This window comes from Eleutherodactylus coqui, chromosome 2 (assembly GCF_035609145.1).
Source record: "Eleutherodactylus coqui strain aEleCoq1 chromosome 2, aEleCoq1.hap1, whole genome shotgun sequence".
NCBI lineage: Eukaryota > Metazoa > Chordata > Amphibia > Anura > Eleutherodactylidae > Eleutherodactylus > Eleutherodactylus coqui.
This window is the reverse complement of record NC_089838.1, coordinates 190,451,766-190,478,456: the sequence shown is the minus strand read 5'-3', so window position 1 is coordinate 190,478,456 and position 26,691 is coordinate 190,451,766. Positions and strand designations below refer to the sequence as shown.

Sequence of the window (26,691 nt, the reverse complement as noted above, 5' to 3'; positions counted from 1 at the left end):
TATCCCCCACTAAATACTAGTGAGCTAGTGTTACCTTGGTTAATCTTACTTTCTATCTGATACTCCTGTCTTCCTTTTCCTCAGATGGTCATGTGATCTCAATTCTGATCAGCTTAGATGTGTTTGGGTTTATGTTGGGTGAAACTAGTCAATTTCACAGTCTGAGTGATGCTGTTGCATGAACCCTACCATAGAAACACTTTCTAAAGTGGAACACAGACACTCCTGTCACAGTTACTGATGATGATCACACAGCACCTGTCACACCGATACTCCCAACAGAGGAGATCACAGCTCATCCTCCTGACTACATACTCTTTGTCAGCAGCTAATTATGGTAAATATAGAAAGTAATGATAATTAAACTGCCCACCCTAGCAAAAATAGGATAGTCTTGATTAATGTTTTGCTGATGCATCATGTGATAAATGTGAAGCAAAGTAAAAAGTCTCAGCCTCAAGATGTTGCCTGATAAGTATCACACAGGGGGCTACACTGCAAGGAAGTGACTTTAATATACAGAGGAGACCTCCAGAGAGTAACAGACAATCAGGCAAGGGGGCCGGGATGGAAAAAATGTGTTTTCGCTGGGGTAGCCCTTTAAATGAGGTTTCATCATTGTACATGATACATCATTTAAATGTTGTGCATTTCTCTCAGTTTTTCATTGGTTAAAGCAGCCTGATGATATTTTAACTCTGTTCCCCAAGTTTTTAAATATAATTTGTATGTTAGCTAATAAAGGTATCACTTCTATCATACTTTTGTCTTTTTTTACACAGTTTTTCTGGCCATCACGGTACCATGCTGTTTTTGTTGTACATCTGTAAAATGTCTCCTGTAGATGCCTGGTAATTATCTATAAATTGCTGGATCTGTTCTCGTACCTGGTAGAAGGATTGCACATAAAACAGCAATGTTCGCAATTAACATAAGAGGACAGAATGTGGTTGCAAATGGATCTGGATAAGTTGGGGGCAGAAAAGTGGCAAATGAGGTTTAACACTGATAAATATAAGGTTATTACACACTACATGGAGATGATTGAGGCCATCACTGAGAATAAGCAGCAATGTATAGGCTAAAGGTTACGTTACACTGGGTGATTATCGCCCGAATTCCCGCTAGAAACATGACAGGGCTTTGAGCGAGAAATTGCTCACTTGTCAGAGTCACTTGGTGTTTAGGAAAACTAAAAGCCAAGCAACTATAGGCAAATGTAAATAGAAGCCACTCAATGCTGAGTGACAAATTTACTGTGAATGGAGATTAGTGGGCTGGAGCGATCCTGCTCTGATCCACCTCCATTCATTTGAATGACTCGCTCTTGTGAGCACAGGAGCAAAAGTTGAGTGGCAGTCCATGGGGTGGCTGTTGGGCGCTTATGCACCCTATAGTTGTACGGTGTAAAGGGACCTTTTTTTTGTGCAATGTTCATTGTGAGTGCCCCCTGTGAGTGCCCAATACTCTCTAGAGCCTCTTCATCTGCTTGTGACATTAACTTCATATGAGTAATCTTACTTACTGTTTTTCTGGTTGAACAACAGCAATCTTTCTTTTCTTTTTCACTAAAAAAACAAGATGAATATCATGTTTTAAAATACCACAATTTCATGATCCATATAATCACTAACAATTCTACCTCAATCTCTTCGGATCTGACACAACAGCCAAACTACCAGCAATTTCATCAAGTTATTTGTACAGAAAATGAACTTCAACAAATACTCAAAGTACACATTAAGGTAAGATTCCAGCAGCAGAACGCATTGATTTTAGGCCATCTTGGTCCCACTGATAGTTTCTGTCTCTGGAAATATCTCTATTTTCCAACAGTCATTAATCCCATTCTATATTCTGGTCTTCTTTTAGTGTACAAGTTGCATTTTCCTCCAGCTATTCTCACATTCTTATATTCATATACAAATATACTGCAAATGAGGTTTGCCAATTAAAATATCACCATAATGATTTCCAGTAAGGCTCTGTTCACACAACTATCATTTTAGTAGAAGATTATTTTGGCTAATGGATATTGAAATACACTGTGTATGTAGTGCCCTATGGGAGCCAACTAGATACACATACAAATATACATACACAGACTATGCATACACATGTACTGCACATATATACACACATACAGTATATGCAATCAGAGCCCGTGGGGTGTTTGGTGGAGTTTCCATCCACTGGCCTCCAAATATGTATTCAATTCAAATTAATGGTAACAGACTGCAGCTAAAATCCTGGATTTGTCATGATTATATTGAGAAAAAATGACACTGCTTGCAAAAAAGCTAATTCCTTTAAAAATGACAGTTTTTAAGGTCTCCTTCATACGGGCGACACGATATCACCACGAGAAAACTACAGTGATATTGCAGCAGTGGTCCGTGCGATATCACGGTTTTCTCGTGGCAATACCGCAATTTTGTGGTGCTACAATGTCGCAAGTGGTGCTACAAAGCAATGCTACTTTGTAGCAAAACTCGTGAGAATTTCTTTTAGGAGGGTGGGTGTTGGTGGCTTAAAATATAAGCCCCACCAGGAAAATAAGCCCTAACTGCAGGGGAAAAAAAGGATACATCACCTTAGAAGCACTGTCCAGCTCCACTGCATCTTCTTCTCGGTCCCCGGCACTGTTCTTCATCATCTCTTCTGGCCGGGGATTGATAAATCCCTGCCTCCTGGAAGCGCCTTCTCTGATTGGCTGAGTGTTGTGATGCTTAGTCAATCAGAGCCAGTGCTCGATTAACCAATCAGCCATTCATTGAGCACTGGCTCTGATTGGCAAAGCATCACAGCGCGCAGCCAATCAGAGGCAGTGCTTCCAGGAGCCGGGGATTTTTCAATCCCCGGCCAGAAGAGATGATGAAGACCAGTGCCGGAAGAAGATGTAGCGGAGCCCCGGAGCACTTCTAGGTGATGTATGTGTTTGTTTTTCTCCTGCAGCTGGGGCTTAGTTTAGGACTTTGACAGTAGGATTTTTTACTGTCAAAGTTGCATCGCACCGCATGAAAATTGCGTTTTTGTGCAATGCAACAGGGAGGAAGGCTCCATAGGGAAATATGGGCAACAAAACCTCACGAATCGCATGCATATTGCGAAACCTGTGAGGTTTTTGATTTGCGATGTTGCATGCTACCAAGCATCACAAATATGCCCATAGGAAAGCATGGGCTTCACATACATGCGATTTGTAGCATTGTTTCAATGAGAGAAAATCACGTTACTTTGTCCCCCGTGTGAAGGCGGCCTAAGACACAGATGACAATTTCACTTATCACTAATTCTTCACACTGATGTAACACATAAATTATATGGGACCTTTCATGCAGCATGGAATATTTCACAACAGCGTTGCAGAATACGCTGTCCTTGAATTCTGCACCAAATCCTTACTGCTAACTGCAGATTTTGATGCAGAATTGCTGGCAGGATTCTGTTATTTTCGGTTCCACACCAAAATCCACACGCTAGCAATGCAGACTTTGGGGTTGAAAATTCTGCAGGAGTGAATGTTCCACAGCGCTGTTGCAGAATAAAACGTCCTATGTAAAGGGTCCCTATGTATTCCTTGTCTCTCAATTGCAAATGCTTTGTGCCTCTGTATTCACAATTACATTATGGTTTCTACAGTAAAGCAACTGGTGGCTTTGTTTCTTTTGACTAAACTTTTCTCATGACATCAACTATATGCCTATCTGTAGCATCACTTAGAATATCTGTAAAATCCCAGAGTTAATTTCATATGAGAACAATGGTGACATGTGCCTTCCTTATTCCCCATCATCCAACTTTTAGGCCGAGTAGTTGATACTATTCACTAATGAGCCATTTTCCTTATACCAAATTACTCCACACAACTGCTGTACTGCTTTTGTTACGTTAGTAAAATGTAACTTTCAGTGATCATTGCTTTTTCTCTATTTATACAATATTTGATAAATTCTGGCAGGTTTTAAGGGTTCATAGCTAGTGGTGAGTGGTATCAGAAACAACCAACCTTTATCTTAGCTTATTTGCAAGATATATATAGACATATATATATATATATATATATATATATATATATATATATATATATATAGACATATATATATATATATATATATATATAGACATATATATATATATATATATATATATATATATAGACATATATATATATATATATTAGATATATATAGATAGATATACACACATACATACTTATATATAATTTCCCAATTTAAATACATATATATGCTCAACATTGAAAATTATTTTATATATATATATATATATATATATATATATATATATATATATATATATATATTTCAATGAATCAAAGATTCTGTTAATTATGTTGCATTGAGGTCAGGAATGCATGAGTACGTGATTAATCATAAACCTAAAGCTGCTGTGTAGCCTGCGATCTGTTATGTTCTCCATGAATCAATGAATGAATGCGCTGAGCACTGTATCTAATTACATAACAGCTTCAAGAACTCCTGCCAAAATGACAGTCTCCCAGTTGCGCAGATCATATGGTCTTGCCAGGCTGAGTCTGTTTATGGTGAAAATCTGGGTGCATTACTGCCACTTACAGGAGTAATTGGAAATGCTTAAATTGGCCCGAGTGCTGTGTAATTTATATCTGAGCATGTGATTCAGATTTGAGATCTGCTTAATGCTCCATTTAACTTATGTTTAATGGCTTAGTAATAAAAGCCAGAGAAAAGTCATTTTTGAAATATACACAATTTGTAAAGCTTTTGCACATTTTCGCTGCTTAGGCACTGTAGTCGACAGCCTGGGAATGTAACACCGGGATTATCATATATTCTGGGGTGTTGCATTGGTTTACAATTTCAAGCCCAGTGTAAAACACATTGGTAAAATTGTGGAATGTGGAACTCTTCTTACGGTTCTCACAGAAAATGGTCCGTCCCTTTCAGGGGCCAGCAATTAGTCGCAGAGAACATGTGCAGAAACAGGGTTTAAAGGGAAGGAATATGATGAAAGATGAGTAGAACAGGTGTCACAGATATGGCTTCCCAAAAGAGTCTGCTAAATTGTTAGCAGTAACGATATTTTCATCTGAGAGGAGGAATGACAAAATACAGCGCTCACAAGTACATGCTAATTATGTACAGACTTCACAGATGACCTATATGAAGAAATAATGACAGAGTGTCACATGGAGATCACCACCACCCACACTCATTATTGCATTGCACAATTCTTAATAAAGGCTGCTTTGAAGGACATGTAGCCTACATACGTGACATAGAATGGGTACTGATGCATGCACACCCAACCAGCTCAGCATTGGACGACTCCCTCAATCCCTTCACATTATTACTAAACTGTTGCTATAAAGTGCCAATATGATACCTGTGTTCGTGATATAGTTTGCATGGTAAAGGGGTGCAAATACAAACTTCCATACAAAACATTAGAAACACGAAACAAGAAGAACGTCTTACAGTCATTCTTTGTAAGACATTGTTTGGCTCGCATTGTTGTAACTACAGAGAGAAGAGCTGAAGACATTCACACAGCCTATAGAAAAGGAAGATACGACCGGCATCAGCTGCCCCCTCTTAATGGTCCTATAGCAGCATGAGCACTGGGAGATGGGCATCCTCCCTTTGATGTAAGATACACATTTGCTTTCTGGCTCATTAAAGCATTTCTAATATTAATAATATTTAATGTGTTGTCTAATCTTCTGGGAGCCATTTATAATTTATCATATAGATCCTACTTCCTCATAGCTTAGTTTACAATGTACTTGCAGGGACATTACAGTGTTATGATGATGACATAATGATGTGCTGTCCCTAATTATATTACTCCAAGTGTCTGTGACAACCAAACACTGTTATGTGACATCACACCTCTGTGGACGGCCACGAGGAAACCCAGAATGGACAGCATTATCTAGGTGTACTGAAATTATGAGTACATACAGTTCATTTCAAGCTTCACTGTTTTTCTGTGCTTCTTATAGATTATGCAAATAAGGAAGATGAAACAATACCTCTGCAGCGCCACCTATTGGATGGCAGCATTCCTGCAAATTAGTGTGTGACCCTTTATACGGGTCTTTGATACAACTATTGGTAATTGAAAACCAAGCCAGAATCCATACACAGACAGCTGTTTCGGGGGTTTTTACCCCTCATCAGTGTGCAGTAGGATCCTGGCTTGGGTTGTGAGAGGCGTGACGTGAGTTGGAAGGGGTTTCATCACTCCTTAAAGAGGGCACCCAGAAGGTGAGCGAAGACTTATAAGACCATTATCACTCCTTAGGAAGAGCATGTAGAAGGTGAGTGAGGAGACTTATAAGGCCATACATGCTCCTCTTGGAAATATAGGCAAATAAGGGAGATGGAACAATACCTCTGCAGCGCCACCTACTGGATGGCAGCATTCCTGCAAATCAATGTCCAATCCTTTATACATCTTTGTAACAATGGTTGGGAAGTGAAAACTAAGCCAGAATCCATACAGAGCTGTTTCAGGGTTTTTGCCGCTCATCAGGTTTCTGGCTCACCTCCTAGGTGCTCTCCTTAAGAAGTGACGATACCCCTCCCAACCATCTTATAGATTATAAACGTCAATGAGCAGAGCTCCAACCTAATGCATTTTGTAAAGACTGTTTCCCTTTCTGCACCAGCAGAGTCTTGTATGTAATTTGGAAAGAAAAGCTTTTTCCTTTATTTTTTCACATTCAGGTCAATGGACGACTGATTTGAGAAGCGATGCAATAAATACAGCAGCTCCCCAAACTCCTCCTCATCTAAAATTTACAGGTACATTTGGAAGACGCTAATGCAAATGCATTCTGTGACGTGTGGAGATGGTTATACTTCTCTGCTCACAGGATGCACAATAAACAGACTGTGTGAAGTTTTTTTCCTGTCATTTTACTACTTGCTCTTTTTTACGTTATTTTCAGTAAAAGTTTATTTTCTTGAATCCGTGTTACTATTCTAAGAGCTAATCTTCACCCTGGAGTTTAAGAATTATTGCCGGAGAAGTTCCTTCCCACAGTTCCTTGGTGACCTCCAATCCCTTTATAATCCACTGTACAGGATAAACTATCCCTCCTGGAAGCAGTATATGTCACAACTCCCCTTGTTAGGACCACTGATTTCCAGCAGTGTGACTGTGCTACTTTAATGTCATTAATCATCAACACCTCTGAGCTGAGGAGGGAACTCAACCATGAAACTGCTATAAAGAATGGATTTAACTATGGAAAATTGATTTGTGACTTATTCTTCATGAAACATCAGACATTTTCACAAATCAAATGTTTCACATCTGATGTTTTTCAGTAACTCCATGAATGTGTTTCCCATTCGTCCTCCACTATATTCTATTGCCCGATTTTTAGTGACAAGTCAAGGAAAGCAGAGCTACAAATCAGTCTGGTCTCTGTTATAAAGTAGTAAACTGTTTCCTATATTACACACAAGAGCCTGGATTATTCTGAGCGCCATGGGATACATTTAAAACATATATATAAAAGTATACATGATCTACCGTAGAAGTACTCACCCACTGCTCTCTGTGGTGTGTTAAGTGGATAGGAGTTTGCTTCACACCATCCAACAGGGAAAATATTCATGGACTCCACATCAACGATATACTCTGGAACTGGCTTCACCAGACCTGAAATGTGTGAAGAGATGATTATTTAAGTATTGTGTTGCATAGTCATAGACAGTACATACAGTAAATCTATAGAACTCTCAGCCAGAAGTTGGCACTTGGGAAACAAAGGATCTAGATGCATTTTCTTCTCTAGTGACTTTACTTCTTACTTCTCCCCTGAAATTATATGTGTGTTCTGCAGAGCCAGATGTGTAGGTGAGTTAGACCGATCATCTCTAATTCAGCCAACAGTTAGCTATGTGCATGGCCCGCTTTCACTGCAAGAAACCACAAACTACATTTCTCAGGCTTCAATGCAAAGCTTTAGTTGAACACAACAAAAATAGCTTTCATATAGTGTTTGCATTTTAAAAAAAAACCGTTATGCTTCCTATTCCAGAGCGGGCCAGAAATGCATCATTCATTCTTTCCCTCCATTGACTTTATGTGGCAGGTGCACACACATGCTCCAAGCATACTCTTCTTATTGTGGGAAGACTGCAGAAAGTTTCCAGCGCTTATCAAAAGTGAATAGATGTGAGATAAAGTTCAGATCCTTGAGGAAGATATTTCCCTAAAGCCAACAGACTTCCTGCCTCCCACCGATGCAAACCACAATCAGCCGCAACTTAAACTGTGAAAGCTATTCTGCATACCGATGTGTAAATAGCTCTATGACATTGCAGTTCTTATATAATATTTCTGAGCATCATCAATATACTGTAATTATAGAGCCACAAGAAGAAACAAGGGGACATAACAGTCCACAAGCGTTATTTGGATGTAATTGGAGAGTTGCCTGTATCGCCCCAGTATAAAGCTAGCCAGATTATTTGTCAGGCAGAAAATCCCATTCACATAGTACTGTACTGGGTTATAATATTTTTTGTAAAATTGCGACACAACTATTGCAAGTAAATATACTTGATGACTGGGACTTGAGAATAAACATTAAAATTCTATAGCGTAGTGTTCATACAATAAATAAAATTGGAATGAAAATTTGTATAAGCAGAGACAAACATAGAAATATAGTACGTTGATACAGAATCAAAGGGGTTTACTGCGACTAGGATACTGATAACCTCTCCTTAAGATAGGTAATCAATATCTGATTGGTGGGGGTCCACTGTGTGGGACTCTTGCTGATCAGTTGTTTAAAGAGGCCGCAGCTCTTGGGCAAGCACCACAGTCTCCTCTCAAGCCAGTACCATCACGTTCATCACACGGCCTTTCAGCAGCTCGCTCACATTTAAGTGAATGGGATTGAATTGCTATGGCAGACACAATTGCTTTATAATGTATGGTGCTGTACCTGCAGTGAAGTGGCCAAGCGTGCATGTATGTGTGTGGTGATGGGATGGAAGGAATAGCTGACTCAGTGGATCAAGTGAAGATTATGTCCCACTGTGGCTTCCTCAGTGAAAATCATGTTCCCCTAACCGGACAAGCAAAGATGATATTCCCCTGCTTCTTCAGTAACATTCGGAGATATTTATGAAGCTCAAATGAAATTTACGTCCTAGGGAGTAACTTATTTGTGTTGACATTTGTATCAAGTGAAGTTTATGTCCTAAGGCAGGGATGTCCAACATGCGACCCAGGATGGCTAACAATGCGGCCCAACACAAAGAGGAGGCAGAATCTGAATGAGGCGTGGTCGCAGGCCATACCTGGCAGCAGCAGGTTGCAAGCTTCTGCTCACAGACAAGCTCATACAGCTGACGAGGCAGTGTGTGGCACTTGCAGCTCTGTGGCTGTCTGACTCACTCAGTCACTCTGGGTCCAGCAATTCTCCTTCCTATCCTTACTGTTCCTATACAGTATCACGGTGAGGACGGAAAATTATGGTCTCATTGTGGCCAGCCAATGCTATGTGTCCCTCCCCTGGTGTCATCAACAAGCCCATAGCAGCAAACTGCAGAAGCAGGCATTGAATCTAGTCTGGGGTCCATATGTCCTGGCAGCGGCGGGGGTATTTGGAGGATAATAAGGGTTGTTTAAAGGCATAGTAGAGGACGATGAGGGCGATTTGGAGGACAGTGGAGGACTGGAGGATGATGGGGGTTGTTTGGAAGACTGTGGATTAGGATTATTATATCGGACTCTATTGGTTATCTGTGGTGGCGGACATGACAAAAATTATGCACAGGCCTTTTCTTCCCCTTGCTTATCATCTTTCGTTAGCGTGTTTGTGTATTTAATGTGTGTGGTAAGACAACATTTTTTTCCAATGTGGCCCAGAAATGCCAAAAGGTTGACATCCCTGTCCTAGGGGGACATGATCCTCATTTGCTCCGACTCAGATAACAGTTTTCTAAGCTATATGGCCAAATTTATAATTGCTATCATTAGTAGCATATTTATTTCACCTGCAGTTATATGATTGTCAGGTATAAGAATTTCATCTAACACCTTATACCCCCATTTGGACATGTCTTACATTCTACATAAAATGCTGTGGTCTCCTCTTACTGTCCTTTACGTAGAGGTCTATATGGGTTAAGTGATTGTGTATTTATTAAGCAGTACATCCACTACTAGCCTTCCTGTCATGTTTATGAAAAAGAAGAAAAATATCTTCCGGTTTTGCCCTTTTTATGATTTGTGGTAGATGCAGGTGCTTGTTAGACCACTAAGAAATGTGCAAGAAGCTCAAACCACAACATCCTTTTCCTTTCTATTTTAATTTGTTGGATGTGTCAACTATAGAGTTCTGTATCATACATATAATTTGTTGCTGATTCTACTGGCAGTCAGCTAAGCGAGAGAGCTGTGATGCCGGCTGTGCATTAATCTAGCTCTACAGAACTTCTAATATCATTATTGGCTCCTACTGAATTCCAATCTCATCCTGACCAATCCTTTCGTAAATCCCAAACAGAGAAACTACAGATTATACATGATACTTGGCCATGTGACAGGCTTTGTAAATGCACTGTCTGGTTTCAAACACCGTTATTAAATATATTAAACTTTTGCTTGGTTAAGTTTCCAGCTGAGCTGATTGGTTTCCGAATTGCTATTAATATTGTGAGACACCTAGCCAAAACATCACAACAAAAGACTTGATGCCAAGCTTGGTTTTCTTCATCGGATGCATCCCATTATAGTAAGTTCTCACGTACATAGAGATGATTACATAAAATGTAAACAATGGCCTTCCACTGACTTGTTTTCACAGTTAAAAATATAGAAGACAGTTTTCTCCAAGGTGAAGACCCAACATAGAGGACATGCAACCAAAATATAATATGAAAAGAGCTTAATAAGTATTAGTTTCAGTATCCTCAATTGTGACATTAAAGCAACCATCTGGTCCACGGCCAAAATATGTCTCGGATTGGAGGGCAGGAGAAATATTACTCTTTGTGCTGTTTTACCACAGATATATTGGTTCTTGAGCCTTTCTTTGATCTTCTAAGATGGCCAAGGTGCTCCTCTCACTCCGTGATACACACCATACATCTGTCATCCCAGACAATTTTTTGCTGCTTTTGGATCAGAGATCAGCATATCGTTTCTTGGACTACCAATGAACAGTGTACACTAGGTAATCAGAGAAGTGCTGTAGCTATCTTAGAGGAATGAAGAAGTGCCTAGCGGATCTGCAGCAGAAAGGTGCAACTGTAGGTCGACAAGTAATATTACTCTGATCCAGGACTCATTTTATGTAGGTATGCAACATCTGAAACCCCAGGTATAAGGATAACGGGAATCAGCTTATTTAGCCTAGGCTTTTTGCCCCTTTGATATTCCACTCTAGAAGTTTTCTTCAGGTCTGCTTCCCCAGGCATGGGTGCGATCCCTACTTATAATTTAAGCTTTATTAAACTTGTTGTTGTGTCTATAAAAATGTTGTTATGGATCGTATATAATATGAAACCATTGGACCAACCAACCAAGCTGGGGTCAGTCCTGGAGTGGTCGGTAGCTGACTCCTCAGATAGGAGGACTGTTGCCAGGAAAAGGGAGACTGACCCATGGCTGCTGAGGGAATGGCAGACCCCTACCTATAAGCAAGGCGATTGCCCCGAAAAGGGCATCCCTGTGCTGGAACCTCGGGTCTGAGTATCACCGATGGGGTAACAACATAGGAACAGGCAGTAGACAGAGGAGCACAAAGATGCAGGACAGAACAAGGGCATACCATAAACAGGAATGGGAACTGACAGAATACCGTCAGAAAATAAATGTATAAACAGATCAGATATGCAAGAAGCCTCAGACAGAACAGAAGGCCTGAAACAGACCCAACACATAGAGGCAGACAAGACACCGATCAGAAAGAACTCAGACTGCAAACACAGAATTAAGACAGAACAGAGTGACCAAAGAAAGCTGAGTGTCAGAAACTAACAAACACCAATTCCGAGGCAACCAAGAAGTGCATCAGCTCAGCTTAAATAGAAGAATAATGCCTAATTAAGCCCTCAGATGAGCTGAGAGACAGAGAGCTGGTTAATCCACTCAGTACAGGTTAGGCCCCCTGCACACGGGCGGAAATTCCGCGGCAGGATTTCCCGCAGAATTTCCTCCCGTGGAAGCTGCCATAGGATTGCGTTAGGAAACGCAATCCTAGGCAGATGGCCGCGATTTGTCTGCGCGAAATCATGCTTAGAAAACAAATCGCGGCATCCGAGCCCCACACAGAGATGTCACTCCCTGGCTGCCGGCTCCGGTCTGCGCATGTGCTAGCTGCCCGGCAGCTGGCACATGAAAGAGCCGGAGCCGCGAGAGCAGGTGAGTGCAGCATTGGTCCCTGCAGGCGCTGGGGTCGGTTCCCGCTGTGAGAATTCTCGCAGCCGGATCCGACCCGGCCGTCTGCAGGCGGCCTAACCCTCTCAGTGCTGGAAGAAAGCAGGCAGGGACACTAGCAGCTGCCCGGAACCACATGAGGGCAAGCAGAAATGAGCAGCGACCTTACAAATATGCTATATGATGTATTTTTAACATATATTAAATATTGTCTGTTACAATTTATAGTGAAATAATTTAGAAGCTCAAATTTGATGTAGAGAAAAAAATGACTAAAAACGGAGATACCTTCCAGATGAATCCATAGTAATTTCCCTTTAACTTTGGTCACAGATGCAACACAAATCTCAGATGGATTACTTGGGTTGACTGCCTCCAGTTTCATGTTTTTTGTAAACCCACGAGAATTTGATGTCTGAAACACAAATAAGATCACTTAAGGCTACATTTTATATATCAATACAAAGTGGAATACCAAATGTGATGGCCATGAGAAAAAAAAGTGGCACATGTTTTAAATAGCATTTCTTATTTTATATGGCAGAGAACAACATCATGCTTATTCATTATGTAGGCCTATTGTACAGATTTATTCTGGGTGTAACATAAGATGTGTCTAGTAATTATAACAGTTCAAAGCACTTGTGTGTACACACGCAAAAAGAAGAATAGTGTTTATTGCTTATGGGACTCTAGAGACCTTTGTGAGATCCCTCAAGTAGAGCAGATGGGTAAAGCATATGTAGATATTTCAGTAAAAATAGGGTTAGATGATGTATGTATATGAGGTCTGTTCGAATCATGTTTTTATTTACATTTAACAAGTACGCTAGGAAATCTCCCAATGTACATGCCAAACGTGACCATAGTTTTCCATTGGTTAGACAGGAAATAAAACAGCATCACTATATAGCAAAAAAAAGAATGGTATAGCAGAGTAGACTACGGCATTCTATCCTGTGAAGTTCTGTAAAATAGGTTTACGTTTAACAAATTCTTTTTTTAACATGGTAGCCTGTAGGTGATGGATGCCGTATGGCATAGGTATCCATTGAAGTGGTGTTTCCATCTCAGACTTTCATGGCATGTTTGCAGGATATGTCATGAATGTCTGAAAGATGCAGGCTCCACCTCCGGGACCCACTTCTATCTCTAGTTCTGGTGTCCCTTGACCCTCCTATGGCTGAATGAAGTGGCCAGGGGTGGTTGGGACTTACAGAAACAGTTGAGAGAACAGTGCTACATTGTTTCCGTAACTCTCAAAGAAGTTAATAGGAGTTGAGGAAACAATACAGAGCAGTCCACTTGGCTGCATCTGTAAATTCCAACAACCTAAGCCACTACATTCAGCCATGCTGGTGGCCAGGGATACCAGAAATAAAGCTGGATGTGGGTCCCAAAGCTGGAACATGCATCTCTTAGATTTTATGGCATATCCTATGGATATATTATGGAAGTCTCAAATGGGAATGCACCTTTAAACATATACTTAATAAGCTGTTCCAATAGCTTTTCACTGCAGATGTGTTAATCAGATGCCATTGTAATCTAAGGGTGATGGATATGCCAAATGGGTGCCTACCAGTGGTTAGCCTTCATTGGTGCTTGGCACCAAGACAAGCAGCATACAAATTAATAACTTTTGACATTTTACATAACACACCATGTTAAGCAATTTATTATGTTATAAGCATGATCACCAATACAACTTACTTCAATAAAAGGCCGAAAGCCACTACTGCAATGTCCTTCATCAGGTTCACTTATTTAATATGTGTGCATATAATATCTCTAATAGAGATGAACGAGCATGCTTGGATAAGGCAGTTACTCGAGCGAGCATCGCTCTTCTCGAGTAACTGCATTCTCGTACAAGCAGGCTCGGGGGGGGGGGGGGGGGTTGAGAGTGAGAGAGATATCTCTCTCTCCCTGCTTGGATGAGAATGCATTTACTCGAGAAGAGGGATGCTCGCTCCAGTAACTGCCTTATCCGATCGTGCTCGCTCATCTCTAATCTCTAACATTACACTATCACTTATTTGCCACAATAAGGGTAGTTTCACACAAGATACCTGTCCCTGGTTTACCCTATTGTGGTGGAAGACAAAAACTGAAAAAAACTGAAAAAACAGGTATTGTGGCTTAATAAATGCTCACCGACCATGCACAAAACTCCTTGATATACTAGTATGATTAAAATCCATCAACCCAAACATAATCGCCATAAGATGCATATAAATCAGTTTAGCAAGGGAAAGATCACTAGCAACAGATGCACAGAAAAGTCTAAAGAAGTTGTGTTTTTAAATGTCTACATACAACAACCACTGACTCCAGGCAGCTAAAAATGTTGTAGGTTCCAAAGTCCATGAGGGCTTCCCCTTTGTTTAATTATGTCAGTAAATAATTGCCTGGCCCAGAGCTATCATCTTGAGAGTCAAGGACCGAGAGTGGGAAGACACATTCTGAAACTCCTTTATTGGGCTGTTGGATTCATTGCTGCTTGATTGTCATTTCATATTTTCACAAATACATTGTTGATTTAATTATATGAATTGCACTAACACTACTGCTTTTATCAAATGGATAAGCTTTCCATTACTATTAATCAAACTAAAATACACTTTTGGTGTTAACATCACTAAACAGTAGTCCTGATTTGTAAAAGTGTATATCTTAATTAAAAGGTAATAGAACATGCAATTAAAGAGTAAATCTAATCATAATATTTCTCTAACTGTGGCTCAGCTGTAGAGTTTCTTTAAGGAGTCCATTACATGATGAAGACAGTTGAATACACTGCATTATAAGACATAGTAAGGTTAGGAGTCATTTAACCTCCTCCAAGAGCACATAATACATTGCTGCTCCAGATAGGTAATTATTTCAGAATGTGCATGTCTAATTTGAGCGCATTACAGGTCACAGGAGTTTCTCATGTATGGCGAAAAACTAAGTAAGTTTCCAAAATATTGTATTCTATTATTATTCTAAGTATTTTTTACCTATCTGGAGTTGTTGAGATTATAAGCAATATTGGATGTGTCTTACGGTGCTTGCTTCGGTACTTTCCAGCTGGTTGTATTGAAATTAAGGCAAAATCAATATGGAATTTAGATGTTAGCCCTTGTGTTTTGGGGGTTTCCGGCAAGCATTTTACCTTTCTCTAACTAGAAGTAATTGTGCTGAACAATGATATAAGCCCCAATATTATCTGTTGTGTCATGTGAATACAATACTGCAATCTATGGTTAACTTAAAAAGGATTCCAACCACAGGGGAACAATCTTTTGCTATCTGTATCACTAAAGTTTTTCATAATAACACATACTTAAACATGTATTCATTCATATTTGTAGGGGCTTGACTCCTGAAGACTATTTGTTCTTGAATTGAAGCTCACCGCGTAATCAGCTCCCCGTTTTGGCTTACTGAAGGGAGTCTCAAGTAGGAGACTTCACTGTATGATGTCTGTACGCCCTAACAAGACATATGGTAAGAAGTTGTCTTTGTGAGACTACTTCTTAATGGGGTAGTCTAGAAAAGATAACTTCTTAGGTGGGTTATCCAGAATTAGAAAAACATGACTATTTCTTTTCAAAAACAGTGCCATACACGTCCACAGCTGAGTTTCCTTCGTGTCAACACTAGACACAACCATGGCTGAATGTGGTCATTGTGTCTGAATAAAACCAGACACGTTTATCTAATTCTGTACAAATCCTTTAAGACATAATAAATTAATATGATAATGAGGTTATATTTTTTGGCAAATGTTATAAGGAGCTGCATAGATTAGGGTTTTAATAATCAGCTCCACCCAAATGTAAGAATTTAGAACACAGCCATAAATTTGCATCAACCCTACACTGATAATACTGCACGTCCAGCAGTACTCGCACATTTCCTGTTCTGAATCAAGCATGTCTGTTTTTACAAGTTTGCAATGTTGTGATAGAAAACATCATTAATAATAGGATCAGCCCAGCGTCCTGGAATCTTACATTTCTGAAGGACGTATGAGGTGCTGCCTCTGCTCCACACTGTTTCTGGTAATCGGCCCAGTCAAAGTCCTGCTCTGGATAACCTGCTTGCGCAAAATATGAAGAAATGACAACATATTATAAGTCAAATGCATTTGTCCTTGTTAGTATGCCATGAAACACACATAATTATCATCATCATCATCACTATGTACACGTATTTATATTTAGTGATGAATCAAATATTGGTTTCTCCAGTTTATTCTGTTTCTGACACCCCCTATGGATTAAAACTAGAGGCTTCCTTCACCCAGTTTTCAATGTCGTTTTTGAAACTTATTAAAAAAACACCATGAATGGAAAAGTGTCTTTACAAACTTTTTGACTAGGACTTTTTTATGTACACATGCATTTTTCACAACATTTTTTTTCCTATAGAGAAGTTTTCATGAATATGCCTAAAGAAAACACAGACCCCAAAAAACACACCAAAAGTGAGAAAAACACATGACAAAAATAGCCAGTGTTTGTTCTGCTTCTAAGAAATAACCTCCTATTGACCTACAGCTAACTGCTATGTTTTTCACACAAAATAAAGCAGCAGACAAAAGTCTTTTATCTTTACAATATTTGGTTAAAGACCCTCAATAAAAATCACATCGACCAAATGGAAAAGCACGTAAATATATCAAGTTCAACGTATTTGTTTGCAATATTAATCTACAGAAAGATAAAACAGTTCCTGAATAATACAAATTTATTCACATATAATGAAAAACATCCTTCTAACTACAACCCCAATTGCAAAAAAGTTGGAATGTTTTATAAAATGTAAATAAATGTAAAAAAAAAAAATAATGAAATGGTTTGGAAATCTCATAGAACCATATTTAATTCACAATACGACACAGAACACATAACAGAAGCTGAAAGGGAGACATTGTTGCCAATTCATTTAAAAGAAATTAACCAATTTAGAAATTGATGACAGCAACACATCTCACAAAAGTTGGGAAAGGGGCAACAAAAGGCTGGAGAAGTCAGGCCCAATGTCAATGGGCGGATTTTATTTATGGAATCCGCGGAGTCTCCAGAAACCATTATCTGTAAACACAGTTTATGTTTACTGAGGATAAATGGAAACCTGTTCTGTGGTCAGATGAATCAAAATTTGAAATTCATTTTGGCAACCATAGATGCCATGGACTGTGGACTTAAGAGGAGAGGGACTTTTTCAGCTTGAAATCAGCACGCAGCTCAAAAGCCGGCATCTCTGATGATATGGGTTACATTAGTGCCTATGGCTCGGGCAGCTTACACATCTTGGAAGGCACTATTAATGCTATCAGTATATATAGTTTTTAGAACAACATATGCTCTCATCCAGACAATATCTCTTTCAGGGAAGGCCTTGCGTATGCAGCATCCGAGCAGTGGGCCCACAGCTGAGAAAACAGCGGGGTAGAGAAAGGCCTTGTCATGTGGCTCTACCATCTCCTCCCTCTAAGGGTAGCTCGGGACCCAACCAACCAGCATATGCATAACACTATCACGTGACCACAACCGATATACACATAACGTTACATTTTCCAGACATGACCCAGACATTAACTCTTTCATGCCTGCAGACATGCAATACACATATCTTGATACACTCTACAAACAAGACACTGACAAGATATTGACAACAGACTGCAGTCCAGACCTTTCACCAAAAGGAAACATTTGATACATTATGAAATGAAAAACCCGGCACAGAAGACCCAGGACTGTTGAGCAGGAATAATCCTACATCAGACTAGAATGGGACAAAATTCCTCTCCCAAAACTCCAGGAATTGGTTTATTCACTTTCCAGATGTTTGCAGACTGTTGTAAATAGAAGAAAGGATGCTACACAATGGTAGACATGGATCTGACCCAACTTTTGTGAGATGTGTTGCTGCCATCAATTTCTAAATGAAATGGTAAAATGTCTCCTTTCACCTACTTATATGTGTTCTATTGAGAATAAAACATGGTTATATGACATTCCCAAGTCACTGCATTCTTTTTTTTCTTTACGTTTATCTACATTTTACATAGCATCTCAACTTTTTTGGAATTGCGGTTGCACTACATTATTGGACCCATATAAAAGCAATCTAATCCAAATGAATCTAATCTAACTATAATGATATTATGGTTTCCATAAATCCCACCACATCACATTCACATTCATTTAACTAATTGATCACCATTACATCTCTCATTGTAATTGTCAAATTGTACACTGTGAATGGGGCACAATAACATTTCGCCATCATGTATAAAGTTACCACAAATTCAGTGCTTGAGTATATGAGATTTCTTTTTAGAAATTACTTTAGTAATTCTTTTCAGGGGCTTGCATAACTTCAGAAAAAACAGCTGGTATTGCAGCTCAGCCTCATATCAGTGCAATACCAGAAACGACCCATAGACTAGAGTGGCACTGTTTAAAGTACATACAAACCCTTTAAAACTATTCTGGAGCAAAATTAGAGGTTGATGTTGTCATGGAATGAAGGCGATAACATGCTTTTGTTGTTACAAAAGCATTAAAGGGGTTATCCAGAATTTAAAAATTGATAGCCTATCCATCAATCGGCGATCACTATCTGGTCAGTGGAGTTCCTCTGCCCAAGGCCCCAGTTGATCAGCTGTTTGCAGGCAGTGCAGCGCTCTTGTGAGTGCTGCATCCTCTTCGATGTTTACATCTGAGTACAATCTTGACTGATCAGAATGCTGTATGTTTTACATCCCCCTTCACTTCAATAGGAGAAGCCTATAGTACCCAGAGTGGTCGCTATAAAAATACAGTGTTCTGAGCATACACAGGATCTTACTCAGATTACAACATTGATGAGACTGCAGCACTCGTACAAGCACTATGGCCCCTTCAGCCAGCTGAGCAGTGGGGGTCCTGGCCCACATAGAACTGACATTGATGACCTATTCTGAGGATTGGCCATCAATGTTTAAACCATGGATAAAGTTTCTTATCTGCAAAGAAATAAAAAGCACTTGTGACACATTGGGCTTCTTCAGCCCTGCTCTATTGTCTATGGTATGGTAGTTGGACAACTAAAAACAACAATCAGGCTTTTTTATTGGCTGGCCAGGGGCGTAACTATAGAGGATGTAGGGGATGCGGTTGCACCTGGGCCCAGGAGCCTTGGGGGCCCATAAGGCCTCTCTTCTCCATATAGGGAACCCAGTACTATGAATAAAGCATTATAGTTGGGGGCCCTGTTACAGGTTTTGCATCGGGGCCCAGGAGCTTCAAGTTACGCCTCTGTGGCTGGCTATGTTTAAATAGTAATGCTCAACTTGTAGCCCTTGCCTAAATGCTACTGGTACTACTATATAAAGCAGCTGCCTCTGCCATTTCTTCTAGCAAGAGGAAATATATTGTGACTGTCCCGTTTTCTGCACGCTGTACAGAATATCATTCTGAGTTGGATGTAGAGTTCTAGTTCTCATGATGTAGCTGATACATCCATATTGTGTTTATGGGTTCTTTTCCTCTATTTACAAACTGACAGAAGAAATCTGAGTGGGTCTTACAGAGAATTCTCTTTTCCGTACTAGATTTAATAAAGGATGTCTAATATGTGTAGACAGATCTATCTCCACTTATGGGGTAATCATATACAATCTTTTAGAAAGTCTAATAGTGTGTTACAGACCTTTCGGAGACGTGAGATTCACCCCATTTATAAGACACCACTGTATTGGCAGGAGTCCCAGTGAATCAGCATGACAAAGCATTGACACGTTTCGAGCTTCTGGCCTCAAATCATCAATGGTTACTAGGAAGTATATGTTGTTAAAAATCTGCAATAAAAATATCATCAGATGGATTGTATTAATAAATGAATATCCATGGTGCCCTTTCATCATCTGCTTTCTCATCACTGTCCAAGATTTAGTTCTCAACAAATTATTTTGCTTGAAAAAACCATATACAAATCGTAAATGTGGTCGCTTTCCATGCAGGTTTGAATGATAAAAAAAAAATTAAATGGAGACGCGATGAGTGTATAAATAAAAAGTTGCATTGAAGTTACGGCATCATGTAGCAGACAACACAAAGCTGCGGCACGGTCGAGTTGCGGCAGCGATGCAGGCAAAAAACCCACAGGTCCGTACGGACATTGTTAATGTCTATGTAGTTACAGGCAATCCACACTTGTACCTCTTGTATCACCCCTATTTATTCACAGTCTGTAAGCTCTTATGAGCTGGGCCCCCATTTTTATAGTTCAAGCTGTCTTACAGTTTAATACTGCATGTTATGTCTTACTTTCTCTATGTTCCCTCTGACTTGTAATACATAATATGGGATATGCTGGTATAAAGAAAGATGATGATGGTTATTATTTAATTTATTACCAAGCCACACTAACCTACATCACCGCCAGGGTTCTTGGCTGCATCGCTACTGCAAGCCAACCATACAGCAGCTGCGCTACATGGGACCATACCCTAAGAAGGTAACATGGTAATAAAAGTGCCATCCTCCATAGAAAGTGTAGCAACAGGAGTAGGGACTATCTTCAGGGGCAGTTCTCGTGTGCTTATAGACTGCAGGCTGACAGATCTGCAGAAACTGAAAAAGATCAGGCAGCAGGTTCAGGTGCAAACAATTTTATGCATCCATAAGGATGCCTTTTTTTAATCCTCATGATCATACAGACAAGCGAAATTTCCACCCTATGTTCGGGTCTTTGTTAGGGTCGAAACGTCGCTTGTCTGTATGATCATGAGGAATAAAAAAGGCATCCTTATGGATGCATAAAGTTGTTTGCACCTGAACCTGCTGCCGGATCTTTTTCATTGGACTGTATACACGTGGGATTTGGATTCAATCCTCATCTGGGCTTGCAGTGATTTATTGGGAGATACCCTCCCAGATTGGTTGTGGTGAGTGCTGCTGGGTCCCCTTACTATTTTGCAGATCTGCAGACACTGTGATAACGATCTCCACAGTCTCTGCCTCTCCTGCTGTTATAGCGTGTGGGTGTGTGTTTGTACACGCATTACACACACACACATTATTGTGGGTTTACTGACCATTTGGCCAGGATATCTGTAAATGCCTGATCATGAGGGAAAGCAGAGGTATTCTCCCCTATAACCATTTTGAGGGAGAGTACCCCCATGAAACAGCACTACAATGAGCCTCTTATGGTGGTAAACAGTGTCTATGAGTGCTTAGTCTCAGCCAATGTCAGTATATAGTAGAAAGTAGATTTGGAACTGATAGAAGATCCCAGAGTTACAAAATACCTCTGGCACATAGCAAATAAAATACGATCTTCCAACTTTTCCAGTCCAAGACCATCAAAGCTGCTAAATTCAAAATCAGTGCATTATCTTATCCGTATTTCTAAAAAGCCAGTGATTAAGAACAAACAGTATATTTCCATATTAGCTATGGTATGCTATCTTCTCTAGCCTGCCGTGACTAAAGTCTTAAAAACAATAGGAATGCTTGCTCATAACCTAGATTTTCCTGTTGTGATTCTTTACCCTGAAAGTGACCTTTACAAGTATTACTTTTTGGTCATTGTGAATCATCATATGATACTAGTTGCAGCTGCACACTGATTCTATTCCAAAGCCCTTGAAACCCACTGGAGCCAAGTTCTCAAAGAACATATGATATGTATGTGAGACAAGGAGATTAATCCCCACTATCATTAACATGTTCTGCATGTACAGCATGTTTGGGTTGTGTTTAAAGTCATTACCACTTAGGTAATAAACGTAACAAATACGTCATCATTACTGCGCTACATTTTCTTCATTCAATATAATGGAATTTAAGTTTGGCAAACTACGTAGAAGTAGTGTATAAGAACAATAACGATTCAAATTCTGGAATGTCAGTTTAGATGTCACTATTATCACTGTACAGTAACAAGACTGCATGCAGGATTCCTGATTTTCGGATTTCCATATACAGTTAGGAGCACAGCTGGAGGAACAGCAGGCAAGGAAGTTGTTCCATGCCCAGTCAGGTAGTGAGGTGGAGGGGGGTAAATGATGACTGTGTTTGGAGCTGCGGACTTCCCTTCCCTTCCCTCCCCTGCCTGTTTTCTGTTAAAGGGGCACTAACTTTTCAGATAATTTATGCTCATCAACTAGCTTGTGCTAGGCTCTTCATTTCTGCAATATATTTGCATTAAAAACGTTGTTGTTTTACTACTGTAAGGCCTCATGTCCACAGGCGGATCGGATTCCACATGTGGGAACTCGCAGCAGAATCCACCCCTGCCTGTGACAGAGGACACTGCAGGACTTCTACTTACCCATCCGGGTCTTCTCTCTTCTTCACTGAAGATGTGTGTGGAAGCGCCGGTGGCGCGCCGCCGCACATGTACGGCGGAGTTGCACTTTTTTTTTAAACTCCTGCTTTCCCGCGGAATCTGCGGCCCGTCCGCAATTGAATTGCAGACAGGCTACAGATCAGATGGCTTCCATTGACTTCAATTGAAGCTGTCCGTGCGGGATCCGCAGTGAAATGGAGCATGCTGCAATTTTTTTCCTGGACCAAAAGGTCCGCAAATCAGATCCGCATGCTTTAGTTCACTTGCGGACGCCCATGTATCCCTATGGGCGACTTGATTTACGTATTTTCCGCGTGAGTGACCCGCGCGGATTCCGCAAATCAGATCCATCCATGGACATTGCGCCTAAATCACTTTTGAAGTGGCTACAACTAGGGGTCTCCTTTCCAGCTTCTCGGCAATCCCCTCAGTGTCGTACAGAGCTTCCTTAGTAAAAAGGACACAAGGATGTTTTCATAGCAACAGGATGAGTGATTATCTTTACAGATCTGCAGACAGTGTGATAACAATCTCCACAGTCTCTGTCTCTACTGCTGTTATAGCGTGTGGGTGTGTGTTCGCACACGCATTACACACACATACACACACATTATTGTGGGTTTATTGACCATTTGGCCAAAATGTCTGTAAATGCCTGATCACCCTAGGAAAACAGACTCCTGGGCAGTCAGATACTGCCGCACTGCTGGTTGGACCAAAGACAATGCAATGCAGCATGGGAAGTAAGGGTAAGGATATAAGGACATAAACTACTGGCAGAATAGTAGGCTTGCTACATGTCCCCTCCCTGAAAGTGAGATGCAAACAGCAGAACAATACCACCTGAAAACCAGAGCTTACAGACATGAAACAGGATGCAAAGAGCACCAAATGAGCAGGTGAAGAGAACCTGGTGTATTTTACAAAACTTGTTGAAAACTCTGGTAGGCTTTACATTACAGCATCTGAAGCTCACTGTTGAAACTTGATCTAGACAGCAGCTTTATCATGACAAACAAAAAGGGATGGGGGGGGGAGTATATTTATAAGTTCTGTTCTCTGCTCACCTCAGCTCCCTCTCTACTGCGGGGATGTGACAGCTCTGTAGGACAGGTAAGTGTAATGTGTGCAAATATATGTGCATGTACATGTGTAATGGTACCATATTTATATGCAGTATAGTGGTACTAAGAATGTGTGTGGTATAGTAGTATATATGTTACATTTTTTGGGTGGGGACAAATTTAGTTAGGACCTAGCTGTACGTAGAGGTGGGTAAAGCCAGACTGAGAGGAAGAAATACATAGTTAAAGCTCTGTATATAGTAGCATTAGTCCTTATTGACCAAGCATGTTACTAACCTTAGTGATGGTTGCAGGACGAATATAAGAAGGCTCAGTTGGGTCTACTGCCTCTACCTTCATCCCCACAGTAAAAGAATGTGGCCTAAGGTCAGCGTGATCCTTCATAAAAAGGAAAACAAATATTCAGGTTGAGACAGAGGCTGCTGTTCACATTATAAAATGATATAGTTAAAAGTGATTAGAAAGTGAGGTTACAGTATCTTCACTGCAAAGCAATTTAGCACCCTCAATACTGGACCTTACACCAATACCAAACCTTAGTACCTTCAGGGTCTGTAAGTGAGAGGCCCAGAGAAATGAAGTTTCCTATGCTGTGCATGAATGTGAAGGTATAAGAAAAAATCCACATTACAGTCTTCAAAGCCAACCTGATTTTTACCTTGAAAACTTCAACTGGAAGAGGACTCCTTGCAGCATCTACCAGAGACTTTTCAAGAGCACTCCTCCATTCAGACATACTCTTCAGTGGACAAAGATCTAAAGTATTACAAATACACAAATATAATGCAGCATGCTGAAAATACTAGTGTTTTTAAGATAGATTAATCATATTCATTGATGATTATGTTTAATTATAACAATATGAAATTAAGGAAGCAAGGAAAACATGGGCTTATTTATATGGCAAATTACAATCACATCATAGTATGAATGAACTAACAGCTATTGGCTCCCAATACAACCTTTATACTATAGTTTTTTTTATCTACTTTATGTATTAAGTTGTTGTCAGGAATTGAACCTGGGATTGAACCTGCGCTCCAGTCAGTAGCTCTCACTGCTGAGCTATCCAGCTTGCTGGACAAAGCTCCCCTGGTTAACCTAGCCTTGTAAATTCTAGTTGCTGCCTCTCTGTCCTGGTCCCACACTGCTTCTAATTAGGGCCACTATAAAAGCCTGACCCTGACATTCCTCCTGTGTGTGATTATTCTGCTCAACAGCATTGATCAGCTCTATTTCTGCCTGATCCTATGTTATTGTGACAAGACCTTCTAATACCTACTTCTGGCTTTTGATCTGACTATGTTTCCCGCCTCATTCCTCTGTACAGCAAACCGAGACCTCCTGATACCGACTTCTGGCGTTCTATCTGACTATGTTACTTGCCTTATCCATTTGTACTGCAAACAGAGACATCCCGTTAATGACTCCTGGCTATCCTGACTACTCTCTAGTGACCTGCATAACTACTACACCGCGGCTCCTATCCAGCACCGGTAAGACGCTACAGTCGTATTTTCCAATGGAACTATTTAATGTAATGGAGAAGGAGTAATAAAAAAAGAAAAGCAATTTTGGAGTTGTGTTTGTTTTGTCAGAAAGATCAGACTTGAATGGATGTGGTAAAACCAATTTTTTGTTAAGAGAATCTTTTATTATAACTTTTGGAAGGGGGTTACATTTTTTCATATTTATTATGTTTACTAATGAAGAAAAAAATTTTCTTCACTTATTTTACCTTTTTTAGGCCTTCATGGATACTTGAACTTGCATTTGCTTGATCACTTTTACACTAAAGTGCAATAATGCACCAATTCAGTATATTACATTTCTGCAGTCATTCTATTAAGATGTACGATAGACACATCTAAATAGACAAAAATACATTCAGCCCTAGGGGCCTTCACAAGACCCTAGGCTACCATGACACCTAAACAGCACACCAAGATTTTATCATTGAGGGGTATTCGGGATATTTAAATGACCACTGGGGCATTTAAATCCAGCTGTGAGTATTTAAATGGTTGACAGCAATGATCAGAATTATCTATGACCTTGGCTATTGCAGTTGGATTTCCATTGTCAAAGATAGCCGACACCTGCTGTGTATGGAACGAGCTCGATAGCCAAGACTGCTTCACAAATCACGCACACATCCACAATACATGTATGTAGGATGTCACCAAAGGGTTAAAATAGATGGCTCAGAAATAAAACATGTTATTAGATTAAAGCCAGACCAACGATCAGATGACTGCCAAGGGTCTAGAATCAGAAACTCCCAATGCAGCCAGCAATACATTATGCACTCTCTTTTTCTAGCAACTCTCCTCTCTGGCTCAATTTCGGAAGCCCTTTCTGATGCCAATGGTGTATTTTAAGTGCTCATTAAAATCTAATGGAAACTTTAAAGTTTCATGTTAGTTAATGTACAGAACCTGGAAGAACCATATTTAGGATAATATTGTAACTTTCAGTCCATGATAACCACATAGTTCTGACTAATGTAATGCAAGTAAATATCTATGTAAAAGGGAATTGCAAACAAATTATTGTCTGGATTGACCTTATTCTACCAGTGCTCACAAGTGAACAATGCTTGGTGTCCAAATATCTTTCAAGTCCATGACCTACACTACATTTCTCAGCCATTTCTAGTTGTTGCTTTTACTGGGTATCAGAATACCAACCCACTGTGCCAATTAATACATTCAGCTCAGTATATTGCCCTAGATAATGGTTAAAGCAACTACACATAATTGCTTAAGAGGGACAGTTGGGAAAACAATAAAACAGCATTTCTGCAGACTTTGATCTCCACTCATTTGAAACAGCAACATTTGCTGACCAGAAA

At 40.0% G+C, this 26,691-nt stretch overlaps 1 protein-coding gene across 4 annotated transcripts in view; it reads right to left on the bottom strand.

Moving 5' to 3' along the window:
• Positions 1–26,691, bottom strand: part of SFMBT2 (Scm like with four mbt domains 2) — a 187,468-nt gene that overhangs the window by 36,251 nt on the left and 124,526 nt on the right. For all 4 annotated transcript variants that reach the window (XM_066592102.1, XM_066592100.1, XM_066592103.1 and 1 more), the window contains 7 exons: positions 24,496–24,593; positions 24,114–24,215; positions 20,107–20,254; positions 16,419–16,501; positions 12,703–12,829; positions 7,561–7,674; positions 1,526–1,568 (listed from right to left, as the gene is read on the bottom strand). In XM_066592102.1, coding sequence (XP_066448199.1) covers positions 1,526–1,568; positions 7,561–7,674; positions 12,703–12,829; positions 16,419–16,501; positions 20,107–20,254; positions 24,114–24,215; positions 24,496–24,593 — 715 coding nt within the window. The remainder of the gene's footprint in view (positions 1–1,525; positions 1,569–7,560; positions 7,675–12,702; positions 12,830–16,418; positions 16,502–20,106; positions 20,255–24,113; positions 24,216–24,495; positions 24,594–26,691) is intronic.